We start from the raw sequence: 17,111 nt of genomic DNA, 5'->3' as shown, positions 1-17,111 counted from the left end.
GTGTGAACTATGATGACATCTAGGAGTAGAGTCCCATTTGTGAAGAAGGTAGCACTTCTAGTTGGCAGCAGCAGATTCATCACAGGACTCTGCTGAAACATGGCTTAGAAGAAAGGGCAGATGCATGATTCATTCCCATCATTCCCATGGTTTACAAGCAGGAGAAAAGGACAGTGAGACAATAGAGCTGAGGGCTCTCACCTGAGATTCGAAAGGTTTTGATATGTCATGTTGGCAGACAGAAAACAAGCTATAAATGAAGTGAAATAACAGCTATGAGGATCAGAGAAAGTGGGTTTTCACCACCCACCAGTCCTGATGAAAGTAAAGAAGGTTGCCTTCATTCTGAGTAAGTTTGAAACACACTAGGGTACCACCAAAAAGCTGATCTAAGATATAAGTGTGGATGGTCACACTATATTAGGTTCTAGAAAACAAAGGTGACAATGTAGAATGGATATTTAATGAATTTGTGGAGAAATTTTGTGTTGAGTTTTTCAAGATGTGGTGAAATATGTGTTGGAGGCACACATATTCTACACGCGTGTTGAATATGAACCAGCCATCGTGGTATATAACAGATGAATCATGCAACAGATAACAAATTGAAAATTGAAAGCTCTGGACTGTACCAAAAGGTCTCAGAATGCTCCTCATAAAGATGAACCTGACATCTAATCAAGAAAGCACAAGAAGGAAAAAGCAGAAAAGAAAATCAAGAGGCATAATAATAATAAGAGAAGAGGGGCAGGTAAAACAAACAAATGCAGAATCTCCCTCTCCCCCCCTCTGTGTTTGTCTGTTTGTGTTGTGCACATGCACGCATGTGTATCCATGTGTATGTAATGTTGTTCAAATAAACTGAAATATAAGTGTATACTCAAATAGATTTATGCACATAATATCAAGTAAAAAATATTGAGAATGTAGATGACATGATGAAGATTCATAGGAAGAAAAAATATTTACCGCCATAATGCCTTAGCACTGATCAACCTTTTAAATATGTACTTTATGCCATGCATTATAAATTTCAAAAACATCCATACATATTCACATAGATTCGTCTCCCTTTTTCATTGTTTCTTGTTATACCCCAGCCTAACACACATATATAAAAGGTTGCACCTGAGAAGGAGGAATGATGGACAATAGTGTTAAGAAAACAATCCAAGGACATTTTAAACAGATAGATACTAGGAATAGTTATGGTTGTAGAATGAACAATGTGACAAAGCTGCCATCTTTAGAGATTCAAATGGTAGTCAAAGAGTAGAGTCCAATATTTGAAATGCTACAGGCAGCTAGAAAAGTTACCTTTTGTGTATGTGTAGGCTTATTCCTGTATTTGCACTTATGTGTATCTGTGCTTTGAAGAGAACAAGGAAAATAATTAAAGTATGTTGTTAGTTTTGGGACATATTTAAAATTGTATAGAAGAAACTAACTTTTCAAAATATCCTACAATATTGCCCAAAATAGTCTTCTTTTCTATTCAAGTTAAATCAGAGAGCTACAGGTATTTGGTTATTTTGCATGGTCACCTAAATACAGAAAAAATATATATACTGATATATATATATAATGATATATATATTTGGGTCAATGTTACAAATAACAATTTAGTATATGATAGTACATTTGAAAAATCTCACCTTGACTTGCTTCCACTGGTCTTATAATTACATAGTGAATGAAAGGATAAACAAATGTAATTGATGCTATTACTACTGTAAAGGAGGAAACTGCCACCCATATCGACCTGTTCCCTCTGCCTCCATAGTGTCCTATAAATATTGCTGCTAGGAAAGATGCACAGTAATCACTGAAATCCAATATGAATTTCTCTCTCCTTGACAGAGAAAATTCTTTTTCATACTCTGCCAAACTCAGGTCCACAAGAGCAGCTACAATACCTAGAAAGTCAAGAGAAACACAAAAGGCAATATACTCAATTTATTTTAATAGACAAAATATATCACAATTATAATTATTCAAAGAGAACTTTATATTGATTTTAAGTTTATTTCATAATATGAATGGATAAAACCTATAAATAAAAAATTATTAACATTTATCAAATATTTTAGCTGAACATTAGAAACTATTTTAACCATGGCTAGTAGTAGTTTTTGAAATATCAATTATGGTTGTGTCATATTATCACTCTTTTTAACTGTACTATGTAACAATTATGAGATCTTTCATAATATAATGGATGTTTACCTGTTTTCTTTACATTGAGACTATAAAGACATTTGGAAACCAGCTTGGATATCTAAATATAACCCTTACCATAGCTAGGATTCTGTGCTGGATGTCCAATTTTTAAAAATGTATTCATTCAACCTCAATCACTATAGAATGTGAAATAAATTGTAGCCTTATGTGTGTAGAATCACATTCTAGGTGGTAAAGAAGAAAAAATAATACTAGGGGGCAAAATAACTTGATACAAGGAATAGTTACAAAAAGATTTCTGTGGAAACTGAAAATAGTTACAAACTAAATCTCAAGCTATATCTACAAAGTGGTTGGAACACAGATAATTGCTGCAGTCCATAGGTACTATTGTCCTACTTCCTCAAACAGTCCATGGTTTGCATGGAGCCCATACATTCCTAAAGCTCCTCAACCTCTGAAAACCAACTGATCACCTGGTAGTCTGCTGCCACAGCAGTTACAAGGGCCAGACATTGGTGCTGCTGAAACACTCATGATTGCTTCTGATAGAATATCTATTCCCTAACTTTACCTCTGAGGACTTTAATCACTCAGTGTTGTTCCTGGTATGAAAATCGCCAACCAAATCAGAAAACCAAAGAAGATCCTGGCTACACTTTTGCTATCAGCTACCCTAGACTCTCCCTGGCAATGTCTAAATGTGAGAGGCAGGTAGAAGATGGAGGGCATATGTAATTTCCAACTTAAGAAGACCTATTGCAAATTAAATTAAATTCAGACATGAATCAATGGAGTTTGGAGACAATAGGCTTGCTTGAGACTTTTTATTGGAAAATTAGGTGTGAAAATATACATCTAAAATAGAAGAAGAGGAGAAGGAAGAGGAAAGAGAAGACAACATGTGGATAAAAACAACCATATGTTTCTTCCTGTGATGTAGACCACTTAAAATCTCATCACCCTAACAATTCCAAGATGAGAAAACAAAATCCAGACAGAAATCTACTTTGTCAGTGTTTCAAAATTGGCAGTAGAACCAGGTCATGACAATAATGCTGATTTCAAGTCTATCTGCAAAAGATACAACCCTCAACTGAACGTGGTCATCAAATAACACGAACTAACAGTACTCTGCCTTCTCATCAGCTCTCTTCTGGAGGCCAGACGCTGATACCCACAGCGTGAAGTTCACACTGCAAAGAAGGTGGCAATAGCAGATCATAGGGTAAACTGGTTTTGATTCCATTCATGTCTGACAGACAACAAATCATAGTTTACCCACCATCCTCTCCCTCCCACCATATGTCAGCCTCACATCTTCCTTACCCTTCCCCACAACCCCGCTCTTCCATCTTACCATGAGCAAACATCGCCAGTGAGAGAAAAATATTAAAGGAGTAAATGTTGTTGAAACGCTGTAAAGAAGGGAAAACTAGACCGCCCAAGCCGAATGACCCCTTGAAAGAATCACTGTCTTTTAGGTCCGATAATGTTTGGGGAGTTCCAGAATCCTCTTTGTTTTTATTGGTCTTTGAAAACTTGATCATGGCGGTGGGAATTGTTACAAGATATGTGCCCGTTTTGCTCTGTTCCTCAGTCTCCTTGTCTTTCTCTTCTTTTACTGGTTCCACCTTGTTGGCGGCTGTCTCTTTACTGGGTTCCTGGGCCATGGCTTATCCAAAGAAGCTCCGTGGAGACTTCAGGTGTGCCTTGAAGAACCTGTGTGTCCTCCCTGGGATCAGGTGACTACGGCTGTCACTAAGAGCGCTGCCACTTTCACCTCCGCGGCGAACGTTATTTCCCGTGCAGGAAGCCAACGTCTCTACAGAAGGTTGGATGACGTGGTCGAGGTTCCAAGGCACTATTCAATGTGTTTGTATAAAAGAGAAAGAAAGAAAAGGATGGGAAAGGAAGGGAAAGGGGAAAGAGGAGATAGGAAGTGAATATAATCAAACCTGTTGAATAAAATGCTCAAATAATGAATAAAATTGTCTGTAAAAGAAACGGGAAAGAATAAATGTTTTAGCATAGGAAAGGGGAAACAACCTCCTGTATCTGTAGCCTTGATTCAGTGTGTGTCTCCACAACTGGATAATCTCACTTGATATAATTTTGTTAAAGTACTAAAAAAAAAAAAACATACAAAGAAACAACAAAAGTCAGGAACCATGGGAAGACATATATACATATTCAGTGTGTTAAAAGAACAGGAGAAGCACCCAAGACTCAGAATACAAGATGTCAAGCAATGTCCTGGAAATGTAAGTCTTTACAACAAGGAAATGTGTTCCTAAAAACTCATCCCTACATGTACACATTCTCCTATAAGTGATGGCAAGGGCAGCAGGGGAGCATTTACATTCCTTGGGGTAAGAACTCACTAGAGAGAAGGACCATATTTATGGTATGAAACTTGTTTTGTGTAAAAATGCAATTTCACATTAGCTTCCTTCTCAGGATGAACCTGACTCATGTATGCAGAGGGTGACTTTCCTGCACAGATGAACTGGTATTTTCTCCAAAGACATAGACATGTTGCCAAAACTTATAAACAATTTTGCCTCTTGAAGTGTCTGCATAGTACACCAGGAAAAAAAAAACCTTACTGAATGGAACAACTAGTGTGAATTTCATTGACAGAAAATATTTTTCTTACATTAAGAGGCTCAATTTGTCATCATATCCACTACATGAGTAACAGCAAATGCCTATTTTGCCATTTCATCAGATTCTACATTGATACTAATTTATTGCTTCAGCATATTAATAAGCATACAAAAATGGGATTCCTAGGGATAAAATATGTGGGGATGTAATAGTCACCATTCTTGACCAATGGTACTAGAGTTGCATAACTTAAAGGCAGAAGGACAAGGACATATCTGCAAACAACAAAAGCATTGGAAATTTTGTTTGTAGTAAGAATATAGAATGCCAAAGAGAACACTATTCCTGCCTATAAGCAACTGTCGACCTAATTCTTGAATTAACAATATTTTGGGTGTTCAACAGAGAGGTGAATTTGAAGTTATCAGGTGAATTCAGTCCAAATGGTAAGAAACCACTAGAAAGCAGCACAGGTCATACACGTGTCGCTTTGAAAGAACCATTAGGAAAAGAACTTGGGAAGCAATTGACTTTGTTTTAATGACTTGCTTGTTTATAGTTATGCAAAGGGTTTTAAAAATATTATTTGGAAAATGTTGTTTCTCTTATTCTTTCTCAGTCTGTTTGTAATTTGTACACAAAAAACTATTGATTTTGTGTGTGTTTATTTTATATTCTACTATGATGTTAAAGTGTTTATCAGCTACAGACGTTTCCTGGTAGTGTTTTTGGATTCTTTTATTGGTAAAATCTTACCATCTACAAGTAAAGATAATTTGACTACTTTCTTTCCTATTTGTATCCCCTTGATATTATACAGTTGTCTTATTGCATTAACTAAGGCTTTAAAAACAATATTGATTAGATATGGAAAGAGTGGACATCTTTTTTTTTTTTTTTTTGTTTCTGATATTAGTGGAATTGCTTTGAGTTTCTCTCTGTTTTTGTTTGTGTTAGCTTTATGTTTGTTGTAAATTACATTTGTAGTTTTGTGATATGGCCCTTGTTTCTCTAGAACGACAGGCATTTTTATCATTAAGGAGTGTTGGATTTTTGTCAAAGGCCTTTTCTGTGTCTAATGAGACTATCATAAGTATTTTGCCTTTAACATGTTTTTGTGGTAGATTAAATTTATTGATTTATGTATGTTTCCACATTTCTGCATCTCTGGGATAAAACCTATTTGATCAGGTTGAATAATCTTTTTAAAATATCTTTTTGGATTCAGGTCCCAAGTATCTCATAGAGAACACAAATTTTTAGTTGGGAATCCATAGCTTCTTGAAGGCAACTGCAGTTAAACTCTTACATGAATATAGATAGGTAGATAGATATATAATATATAGACAGATAGGTGACAGGGAGATAGATAGATGACAGATAATGCATAGAAGGAGAGAAATCTTAATAGGAAGATAGATAGATAGATAGATAGATAAGCCACAATATAGATGATAAAATGTTTGAGAAAGCCATACAGAAGCCTACTATTAAGCACACATAACAGCTATAGAGTTAGTTATCCAACCATCCTCTCTCATGCCCTACCAACACTTTTCCAACTTAAATCTCCTCCGCACTATTCACCTTCTCCCCTTCATATCACCTGCATTGTACTATTACCTCTCAAGGTCTTTTCTTTTTCTCCCTATCAGTGATCCATTTCTAGTTTCCTGGATTCCATGAGTACTTGAAATTAAACATACAAGTCAAGATTTGATGGTAAGGTCCATAAGTTCCAGGCAGTGGTGGCACACACACCTTTAATGCTAGCACTTGGGATTCTGGGGGTATAGGCAGGTGTATCTCTGTGAGATTGAGGGCATTCTGGTAAAAAAAAAATCTATATATGAGTGAGAACATGTGATAATTGACTTTCTGGGTTTGGTTACCTCACTCAGTTTTCCATTTCCATTTTTCTTTATAATTTAATGAAATTCCATTGTCACATTTCATCCATCATTCATCAGTTGATAGATGTCTCTCTCAACTGTTTCCATGCTTTAGCTACTGTTTACAGAGCAGCTATGAACATGGATGAGCATGTGTCTCTGTTGTAGAATATGAATGCATTGGGTAAAAGCCCGGGAGTCATAAGGTAGAGCTACTTCTGATTTTCTGAGCAACTACCATACTCATTTCCATAGAGGTTGCACCAGTATGAACTTCCACAAAATTTTACTGGATTTCTCTGTTTTCCATAACCTTACCAGTATCTACTATTCTGAGTGTGTCAATCTTAGATGATTTAACTAAGTAGTTTTAACTTGCATTTCCCTCATGGCTCAAGACAGTGAACACTTCTATACGTATTTTTTAGTTGCATGTGTTTCTTCTTTTCCCAATTCTCTGTTACATTCCAGAGCCCACACTGAATTATTTTTTCTTAGTGTTTAGTTTTCAGTTCCTTGTCTATTCTAGACACCAACCCTTGGTCAAATGGATGGCTGACAAAGATCTGTTTTCCCATTCTGTAGGCTGTCACTTCAGTCAGATAACAATTTCCTTTGTTTGTAAAAGCTGGCCCACTTTTTGAATATTTTTCTTATTTCCTTTTTTTATTTCCTAAATGCAGAGTTTCTGATATTTAAAATCAAGTTACTTACTTGAGCCTATATCATAAAACAAGCTTCAGAGTTTGAGATTTAATATTGAGATTGTTGATCCATTTGGAATTAGTATGTGTGGAGGGTTAGACAAAAAGATCAAGTTTTGTTTGATTTTATGTGGTTATCTAGTTTTCAGAAATACCATTGTTAAAGATGCAGTCTTTTCTAAAATTTTTGTTTGAGCAATTTTGTCAAGAGCCAGGTCCTAAATATGTGGACTTATGTGCATATCCTCAAATGTATTCCACTAAAAAATGTTTCTTTATTTGCTGTTCTTGTTAGTACCATGCTATTTTTCTTACCATAGTGCTGTAATGCAACTTGAAACCAAGAATACCTTGAGCAGTGTGTTTATTGTCAGGAATGTTTTGATTATTTTTTGTCTTATATTTTTCCACACAAATTTTAAGATTTATTTCTATTTTTATGCCTGAGAATTTTATTGGAAACTTGGTGGGATTTTCAAGCAATCTGTAAAATAATTTTGATAGAAAGCCATTTTCACAATATTAATATTACAAATCAGTGCACATAAGAGGTCTTTGGTGTATGTCATTCTTCAGTGTTGAAAGTTTCCATAGTCGAGCATTTCGACTACCTCGGTTTATTCTGCAGATTCGTTTGTGGTTTTTTTTTTTTTTCTGTTTTAAGATTACTGACAATAAGATTGTTTTTGCTGATTTCTTTTTTAATATATCTTTTTATATAGGCTAGCAATGGATTTAGATATGCTAATTTGTAACCTCCACTTTGATGTGTGTGTGTGTATCAGCTTTAAGAGTTTCCTGGAGTTTCTGACATTTAGAAACAAGTTAGCTACACATAGGGATACATTGACGTCTTCCTTTCCTATTTGTGTCCCTCTTATTTTTTCCTCATATTTTACTGCTTTAGTTAGGATTACACTCACCTTAGCACTGCACTGAATACAAGTGGTGACAGTAGATATGCTTGCATTTATTCTGATCTTCAGGGGAATGCTTTGGGAGGTCCCCATTTAGCAAGATATTTACAGTATGTCATAGAGAACCTCTAACACCCTGAGATATGATTATTCCAGAGTTGCTGTTGTGAAAGGATGCTGATAAAGTGTTGAAAAGTCTAAATTTTATCAAAGGCCTTTTTTGTTTCAATTGAAATGACCATGTATTCTTGTGTCTTTTTATGTGATAAATTTGCTCATGGAAACCATCCCTGAGTAAATCCATAAAATACAGTCTATTTAACTATGCTCAATGTTCTTTTCTGTATGTTCTTAAATGTTTTATTGAAAAATATTCCTTTAATGTTCATGAGAGAGATTGACCTCTCTTTTCTGATTATTAACTGGTTCTCTCATTGTTCTATTTTATGGAATAATTGAGTCTTATTAGGGCTTGTTCTTTGAAGTTCTGTTAAATTGTGGATTGAACACTTGAGGTTCTTGGTGCTTATTTTGGGAAGAGATTTTTAATTACTCCTATCTCATTGTTTTTAATAGATGTTTGCATTTCCTGCTATGTCTTGATTTAACTTTAATAGTACATATACATCCAAACACATATCCAGTTCTTTTAGACTTTCATATTTAGTAGAATATCAATTTTCTTTCTTTTTAATTTTTAATTATTAATTTATTCTTGTTACATCTCAATGGTTATCCCATTCCTTGTGTCCTCCCATTCTTCTCTCCCTCCCCTTTTCCCCTTATTTCCCTCCCCTATGACTGTTCCTGAGGGGGATTACCTCCCCCTGTATATGCTCTTCTCGGTAACCTTCAATTTTCTTTTGAAATTTTTATTATGTTTCTGTTTTAACATATACATTTATATTATTACACGTGAATAAAATAAAATACATACAGCAGGAAGAACCATGAGAAAATCAGGAATTATATACATGTTACATTCATAGTTACTTGGCTATATGTATTTGGCAAACTTGAAGTAAACATCTTTCCTATCTTGTTGGGTCTAAATTTCTGAATGGAGATTAATAGCTATCATGTCTAATCTCAATTAACTTAAAACATCGATATTGATCTAAATACATCTTAACCCCTAACCTACTAAGCTTAATTGAAAGACTAAACTATCTAGTCTTCAAACCCATCAGAAACTTGACAAGGGATAAAACGTAAATACCTGAGTGAAACCGGAGTGCAGGTTAGCAGCTTCCAAAATGATAAAATGACTGAGACAGTTTACTGCCTGAACAGTCACCCAACACTCTCTATAACATTGGAGCATCATCTTCAGCCTTCTGGCCCAATATATCTGACAGACATAGTCAGGAACTATTGAGGACTTGCTTAGCCTGTCTTGGCAGAGTTTGGCCATTTATTCTGCCTGCATCTAAACTTGCCCATTTTAAGTAGAATCCTGTCTGTGGCAGCAACAAGGACATTTTGAGTGATGGTTGGTTTGTCGCATTTGAAGCCAACTCTATAAGGAGGTTCTTTGATGTTGATCACCTTCTTTGAGGTAGGCTGATTGTTGCCAGGAGCTAACTTGTCAAAGAATCTTTAGAATAACAGAAACATCTTTAAATGCCACATTCTGCAGGTCTCTGATGTTTTTGAAGAACCTATTTAGCTATTTTTCCTCATATATCTATAGAATCATAACTATCTATTAGACCTAGAATGTATATTTTTGTGATAAAATTAGACTATTTTTTGACATGAGCATGATTTGCATCAATATACAAAATTTAATGCCATTGAATTACAAAATAACTTTATTTATGGGTGACAATTAGGGTCTTGAGATGAAGAGTAGAGAGTGCCTCTGCTCCCCTTACTAGAGGACCCACATGAAGCCTGAGCTTCGCATCATCTACGTTTTTGTATGAAGCCTACATCCTCACAATGGATCTAGTTCTTCTCTTCATTTTTTCCAATTATCAGCAACATTATTTTCTCTTTTTTTTCTAAAATATATAGAGAAGCACTTTCCTACAGTGTTATTTTTTTAAGTCCCTCACTCTTCCTGTTTAATTTCTCAGTCTTTCCATTACCATAGTAAACCTATTCCTGACATTAGCCCATTCATTAAAGAGTTGTCTCTAATTTCTATATTCCTGCTAGAGCCCGATAATGCACATCATGCATGTCTACATATATGTGCATTTATAACTTGGTAATGTCACCATCCTCAGGTCCTTTTTAAGAAAGTGTTTTTGGTGAAGCCAAAAAAGATAACAAAAACTCCCTTAGAATAGACTCATAATAACAAAAAAGGGCGTGAGATGGAGACATTTCAGATTGCTAGATATGAATACCCCACACGTACTCTATTACACCACAGCACTGTTGGCAAGATCTCTTCATTAGAGTAGGGTCTTTTAAGTAGAGTTGAAAAATAAAGACCTTGATGACTGAAGGAGAAACAGAAAGACATTCTAATATCAATATTTCTGGACAACATTGGTATCAGATATGGCAGAAAAAGAAAATACATTTTTTGTACTTTTTAAAAATTCCATAGGTATTTAATAATCTATTACAGATACTCAGCTCTGCAACTACCATAGCATAAGTCAGATACAGAAAATATTTGATTGTGAGGTCAGGAAGATTGCTCATTCACTAAAATACTCCCCTCACAAGCATGCTTACTTGAGTTCATATTCCTAACACCCATGTAATAGGTTGAGTGCAGCTGTTTGTCAGACCCACTAAGAATACAGAGACAAAAATATATATTTTTTGAAGTTTACTGGTCATCCAGTCCATCTGAATAAGTAAGATCTTTGTCCAGTGAAAAACCTATCTCAAGAAATAAGGTGGAAAGGATGGAAGAAGACACCTGATACCAATACTAACCAATACAAACACATTTGCATATATATATGTATGTATACACACACACACACACACACACACACACACACACACACACACATGAACACATCCACAAATGCCACATGCACATGAAGACACAATGCAATAATAAAATGAAAAGGGAAAATAAGTACTTAGTGAGCAAGATTAAGCTCCAATTGAGCTCACATGTCTTCAGGAGCAAGCTGAACTTGTTTAGGTCACAGGCTTACCAATCCACATTCAAATGGAAAAGACATATAAATACATGTAATCACAAAATTCAAAGACTAATTGGAATTAAAAATATGCTATAAATGTAAGGCATAATAAATGCACAGAAAAAGATATGCTCTAGGCTAGATACTGAAAATGTTTTCTCAAAGTTATATAAGGCAAAATCTCAAGAATAAGCAAAAAAAAAATTAAGTCAAATAATAGGTGCAAGAAGGAGAAGGAAACATATATACAAAACCTATAGTGAAAGTTTTTCCTCCTGGAATAATGACTCCTGAGACTCAAGATAATTATTTACAAATACTAGGCCATATAAAGGCTCTTCTACGATTAGTTCAGAACATAAAATAACCTGTTATACTAATCTACAGTTTGCTATGTTGCTGGTTACTTGAGCTCAGGCACCATGTATCCATCTTCCTCACAGCTTGCTGGCTGAATCTGCCCTGTCTGTCTCTATCCCATAATCCTTCTGACTTCAAGACACCCAACTTATTTCCTGCCTCATACATAGGCCATAGGTATTTTTAAATGGCAAGTGTTGCATCCATACAACGCACAAGGGATTCCTTCTACAGTTCTGCTTTTTAGTTTAATAGGAGGCTATTTTTCTTTCAATAATAAACCAATATATAATAACAATTGTAAAACAGTTATGAATGCTATTAGGTAAGATTTACGTTCGCGATGTCTAGTCCACATACACTTGGCAACTTAGGGGGAAGTATTTTATTATCTGTCCTATCTGGGTGAGTTTAGAGTTCTTTACCTGAATCATTGTCTATCATGGCTTGCATTATCAATCTAAAACCATCTTTTAGGACCTATAAACATCTTCTTAACTCCTAAACAACTAAAGTCAGTTGTAAGACAATAACTATCTACTCTTCAATTCCATCAGAGACTTGAGAATGAAATAAATATTACCAAAGTATGTAGGAAGTACAGCTGAGCTTTCCAAAATAGAGAAATGACAGACAGTTTGCTGCCTGGACACTTACCGAAAATTTCTCCATAAGGTTAGAGCATCAATCTTCAGCCTTCTGTCCCATTATGTCTGAAGTACATACTGTGAAAGAGAAATGATGAAAGACTTGCTTATGTTGTCTTGGAAGAGCTTAGTAGTTGACATCTATTGAGTCCCATTTCCCATAGTTTGAATAGTGTTTTCTCTGTAGTTGAAGTGAGAGAATTTTTCTTTGCCTTGGGTGGCTAGCTTGCCACATTTGAAGCCATCTCCCAATGGAGGTTTTTCTTTTTTCTTTTTTAAATTTTTTTGTTAGTTTATTCTTGTTACATCTCAATGTTTATCCCATCCCTTGTATCCTCCCATTCTTCCCTCCCCTCCCATTTTCCCGTTATTCCCCTCCCCTATGACTGTTCCTAGGGGGATTACCTCCCCCTGTATATGCTCATAGGGCATCAAGTCTCTTCTTGGCAACCTGCTGTCCTTCCTCTGAGTGCCACCAGGTCTCCCCCACCAGGGGACATGGTCAAATGTGAGGCACCAGAGTACATGAGAAAGTCATATCTCACTCTCCACTCAACTGTGGAGAATGTTCTGACTGTTGGCTAGATCTGGGTAGGGGCTTAAAGTTTACCGCCTGTATTGTCCTTGGCTGGAGCCTTAGTTTGAGTGGGACCCCTGGGCCCAAATCTGCCTATCATTGGAACTAAACAGAATTCTCAACAGAGGAATATCAAATGGCTGAGAAACACTTAAAGAAATGCACAACCTCCTTAGTCATCTGGGAAATTCAAATCAAAACAACTCTGAGATTCCATCTTACACCCACGAGAATGGCTAAGATCACAAATTCAAGTGACACCACATGCTGGCGAGGACATGGGGAGAGAGGAACACTCCTTCATTGCTGGTGGGAATGCAAACTAGTACAGCCACTTTGGAAATCTATCTGGTGCTATCTCAGAAAAATGGGAATAGGGCTTCCTCAAGACCCAGCTATTCCACTCCTTGGAATATACCCAGAAGATGCTCCAGCACACAACAAGAAAATTTGCTCAACCATGTTCATAGCAGCCTTATTCATAATAGCCAGAATCTGGAAACAGCCTAAGTGTCCCTCAGTAGAAGAATGGATAAAGAAACTGTGGTACATATACACTATGGAATACTACTCAGCTATTAAAAACAAGGAATTCCCGAAATTTGTGGACAAATGGATTGAGCTAGAAATGATCATAATGAGTGAGTTAACCCAGAAGCAGAAAGAATCAAATGGTATATACTCACTTGTATCTGCATACTAGCCCAAGGGGCGTGTCCCACAAAAGCCTTCACTTACCAGGAAACTGGGACAGAGGGGAGGACATCCTATTGGGAGTCTAGTTGAGAGAAGCATGGGAGAATAGCAAAGTAGAAGGATCCAGAGGGTCCTAGAAACCTACAAGTAGACCAATGGAGGTTTTTCAGTGCTCATCATCTTTGTTGAGGTGGGCTGGGCTGCTCCCAGCAGCTGACATGTCTCATTGTCAAAGATTCTTAAAATGAGAAAAACATCTTTAATGCCATATTCTGTAGATTGCTGAGGTTTTGGTAGCCATCTCCCTATCTATTTATATTTGCATAGTGTTTAGTCATTATCCATCTATCATCTATGTATCTATCTATGTATCTATTTATCAATCATCTATCTATCATCTATCAATCTATATTATATCTTAATAGGCAAACATTACCTGTTTCTATTTACTATCTCTTTGACCTAGGATGAATATTTCCGTGATTATCTAGACTAGTAACTGACATGACTGTGAGTTTTATTGACTAATAACTTGCATTACTTAATTATCTTAAATAGTTTGTAATAGTAGCTTTTAAAGTAACTAGAAGTAAAGTTTGCATTTGTAAATGAGCTGAATAAGTCCAATACCTTATACATGAGTAGAAACATCTATACATATGCACATCAAAAATAATGTAAAATTTGAATTAATATGTAATTATCTAACCAAATTAAATCTTAAATTTGTACAAACATACAAAAATCTATAGCAATGTAAGACTAGTGGCTTATAAAATTCTCATTGGTTTAAAAGATTCTATAGTCTACTTTTTTCCCCTATTATTCCCATAGTGTTTATATTATCACTCCTATTCTTCTCAACTTTTTCTCCTCACCTAAGGAAGGAAAAAGAAAAGGAAAGAAAGAAATTTCTGAGTCTAAGTTTTTATGCCTTGTTTTCTCCCAGATCAAGAAAATTTAATAACCTGTAACTAACTCCCCTAAATGAGAACAAATATCCGTAGCCATTAAACAAACAAAACCTACCCACCCCAACCTAATGAATGGGACATAGTTTTTCTTGATATCACTTCCTTCTGATTTGGGGCATAGTATCACCTCTTAGAGGCACAAAACTAGGAAACTGGTTAAGTCCATTGTAACCTTGTTGACAAGTCTCTAAATGTTGTGAAAATACAGGCTTAAATCAATTCCTGCTTGTAAAAATCTGTGTTTCTAAATGATTTGTTCTAGATGCTTTGAAGTTGTCCTAGAAGCAAGTTTGATGAAACAGAAACTGAAGCAGTCTGATGCTGGATTATACAGGATGCTAGAATAAATGTGTCAGTGTCTGAGCATCCTGAAGGATGAGTCTTGTCAAGGCCATCTGCATTCTCTTGGAGTTTCATCCTTATTTTCTGTAAATATATAAGCTCTAATGAGTAATCTATAGTTCTGTAACTATATATTTCACAACGAATGAATCAATTAAAAATGAAATTTTGTTCTTTATATGAGCAGATGAAATAGTTTTCTTTCTTTAAGCCAGTCTGGATTGTATATCAAACTGTAACATAAATATTTATCACCAATATTTAAAGGAATGGCATGATAAGTCTTGAGGATTTTGTAGCCACAGAATTTATTGGGTATGTATAGGCATTTATGTCTCAGCCAGTATCATACATATGGAGCAGAATATACACTACCTGCTTTTGTTTTGTTTCTTCTTGTGTGTGGCCAAGAGCTTTAATGGTCTATCTCTCCAAAACTGTTTTTTATCAGTTTGGATGAAATCCATAGTTTTTCTTTTCCTGTTGGAACAAGTGTAAAATCTCCTCCCCAACATAACATACTACTTTTTCCATTTTGGAGTTACGATCTTCATATGCTGATCTAACTCAGCAATCTTATCTAAAATTCTGAATTTTTTAACAGTTTGTTCTACTTGTCTCATTGACTTTTAAAACATTGAAAGTCATGTGTCTTCCAGTTCCCTCCTCCTTCCCTCTTTCACCCTATTCCCCTCCCCTAGGTCTGTGACAGAAGGGGACCTCCTCCCCCACCATATGATCACAGCCTATTGGATCTCATCCTGGTATGGAATACTACTCAGCTGTTAAAAACAAGGAAATCCTGAAATTTGCAGGCAAATGGATGTAACTAGAAATGATCATCTTGAGTGAGTTAAACCAGATCCAGAGAGATACACATGGTATATACTCACTTATTATTGGACACAACAGGGATGTCCCCTGAAAGTCTCCATTTAGAAAGAGATTGGGATAGATACTGGGACTTCCTATTGGGACTCCAAGTGAGAGAGTTAAGAGAGAATGGGGAAATAGAAGGATCCAGAGGGTCATAGAAACCTACAAGAAGGACATCAAGGTTGTTGGATCTGGACCCAGGGTGGTCTGCTCAAACTACTGTACCAACCAAAGACAATGCATGCAGTAAACCTAGAACCCCTATCCAGATCTAGCCAATGGACAGCACATTCTGCATAGTTGTGTGGTGAGCAGGGACTGACTCTGACTTGAAATCTGGTGCACCCTATTTCACCACTTCTACTTGGTGGGGAGGCCTGGTGGCACTCAGAGGAAGGAGAAGCAGTCTATCAGGATGAAATCTGATAGGCTGTGATCATAGGGTGGGGGAGGAAGTCCTCTTCTGTCACAGACCTAGGGGAGGGGAATAGGGTGAAAGAGGGAGGGAGGGGGGAACTGGAAGATACAAGTAAGAGGACAACAATTGAGAAATAATCTAAATAAATTAATTTTTAAAAAAACATTGAAAGTCAACAAAGCCCAATTTAATTTATTTCTGGAAGATATTATAGCCCCCTCCTGTTTTATTCTATTGGATGCGTAGAAATATCATCCGCTTTTATCTGTAAAGGCATTTCCTTTAAATCTGTCACCATTTCTAATAGATGTTCAGTTCCTGAATTATCCTTTTCAGAATTCATGGCAGAAGCCCACTAGAATTCTGGATATGTATTAATAATAGAATGAATTTTTAAGTTTACATTCTACATTTCTATAAGTTGCCGTTCTCATTCCTCAAGCCTCTGGGGACTTTTTTTTTTTTTCTTCTGATACTATTTTTTTCTAAACTTTGTTCTATGGTCTCCAATCTAGTAATCCGTTTTTTCTCAGTCTCCTCCCTCTCCAAGTCTGTTTTAGTTAGAGCCATAGTTTGATTGTAATAAGGATATATAAAACTATGCTTATTACTGAACACTTTATTATTATTATTTGTCTGCTGACAGTCAAACCTGTATGGGATTCCAAGGTCCTCCTCGACAGGGCTTTCCTTTTTTTTTAATTAATTTATTTTTTTTTCTATTTTTCAAGACAGGGTCTTTCCATTTTTTAACATATGTATTTATTTATTTTTAATCTCTCTAGTTCTCTCTATTGA

At 35.9% G+C, this 17,111-nt stretch overlaps 2 protein-coding genes across 2 annotated transcripts in view; both read right to left on the bottom strand.

Moving 5' to 3' along the window:
* Positions 1–3,854, bottom strand: part of LOC127196099 (solute carrier organic anion transporter family member 6C1-like) — a 67,758-nt gene extending 63,904 nt beyond the window's left edge. The window contains exons 1-2 of the mRNA XM_051153682.1: positions 3,542–3,854; positions 1,656–1,916 (exon numbers count right to left, since the gene is read on the bottom strand). Coding sequence (XP_051009639.1) covers positions 1,656–1,916; positions 3,542–3,854 — 574 coding nt within the window. The remainder of the gene's footprint in view (positions 1–1,655; positions 1,917–3,541) is intronic.
* Positions 3,855–3,922: 68 nt separating this feature from the next.
* Positions 3,923–17,111, bottom strand: part of LOC127196098 (solute carrier organic anion transporter family member 6C1-like) — a 111,200-nt gene continuing 98,011 nt past the window's right edge. Inside the window, exon 13 of the mRNA XM_051153681.1 lies at positions 3,923–4,006. Within this exon, the coding sequence (XP_051009638.1) occupies positions 3,923–4,006 (84 nt within the window). The remainder of the gene's footprint in view (positions 4,007–17,111) is intronic.

This window comes from Acomys russatus, chromosome 12, assembly GCF_903995435.1.
Source record: "Acomys russatus chromosome 12, mAcoRus1.1, whole genome shotgun sequence".
In the NCBI taxonomy this organism is placed as follows: Eukaryota; Metazoa; Chordata; class Mammalia; order Rodentia; family Muridae; genus Acomys; species Acomys russatus.
Note: the sequence above shows the minus strand (reverse complement) of the source record. Positions and strands in the feature narration are given on the sequence as shown.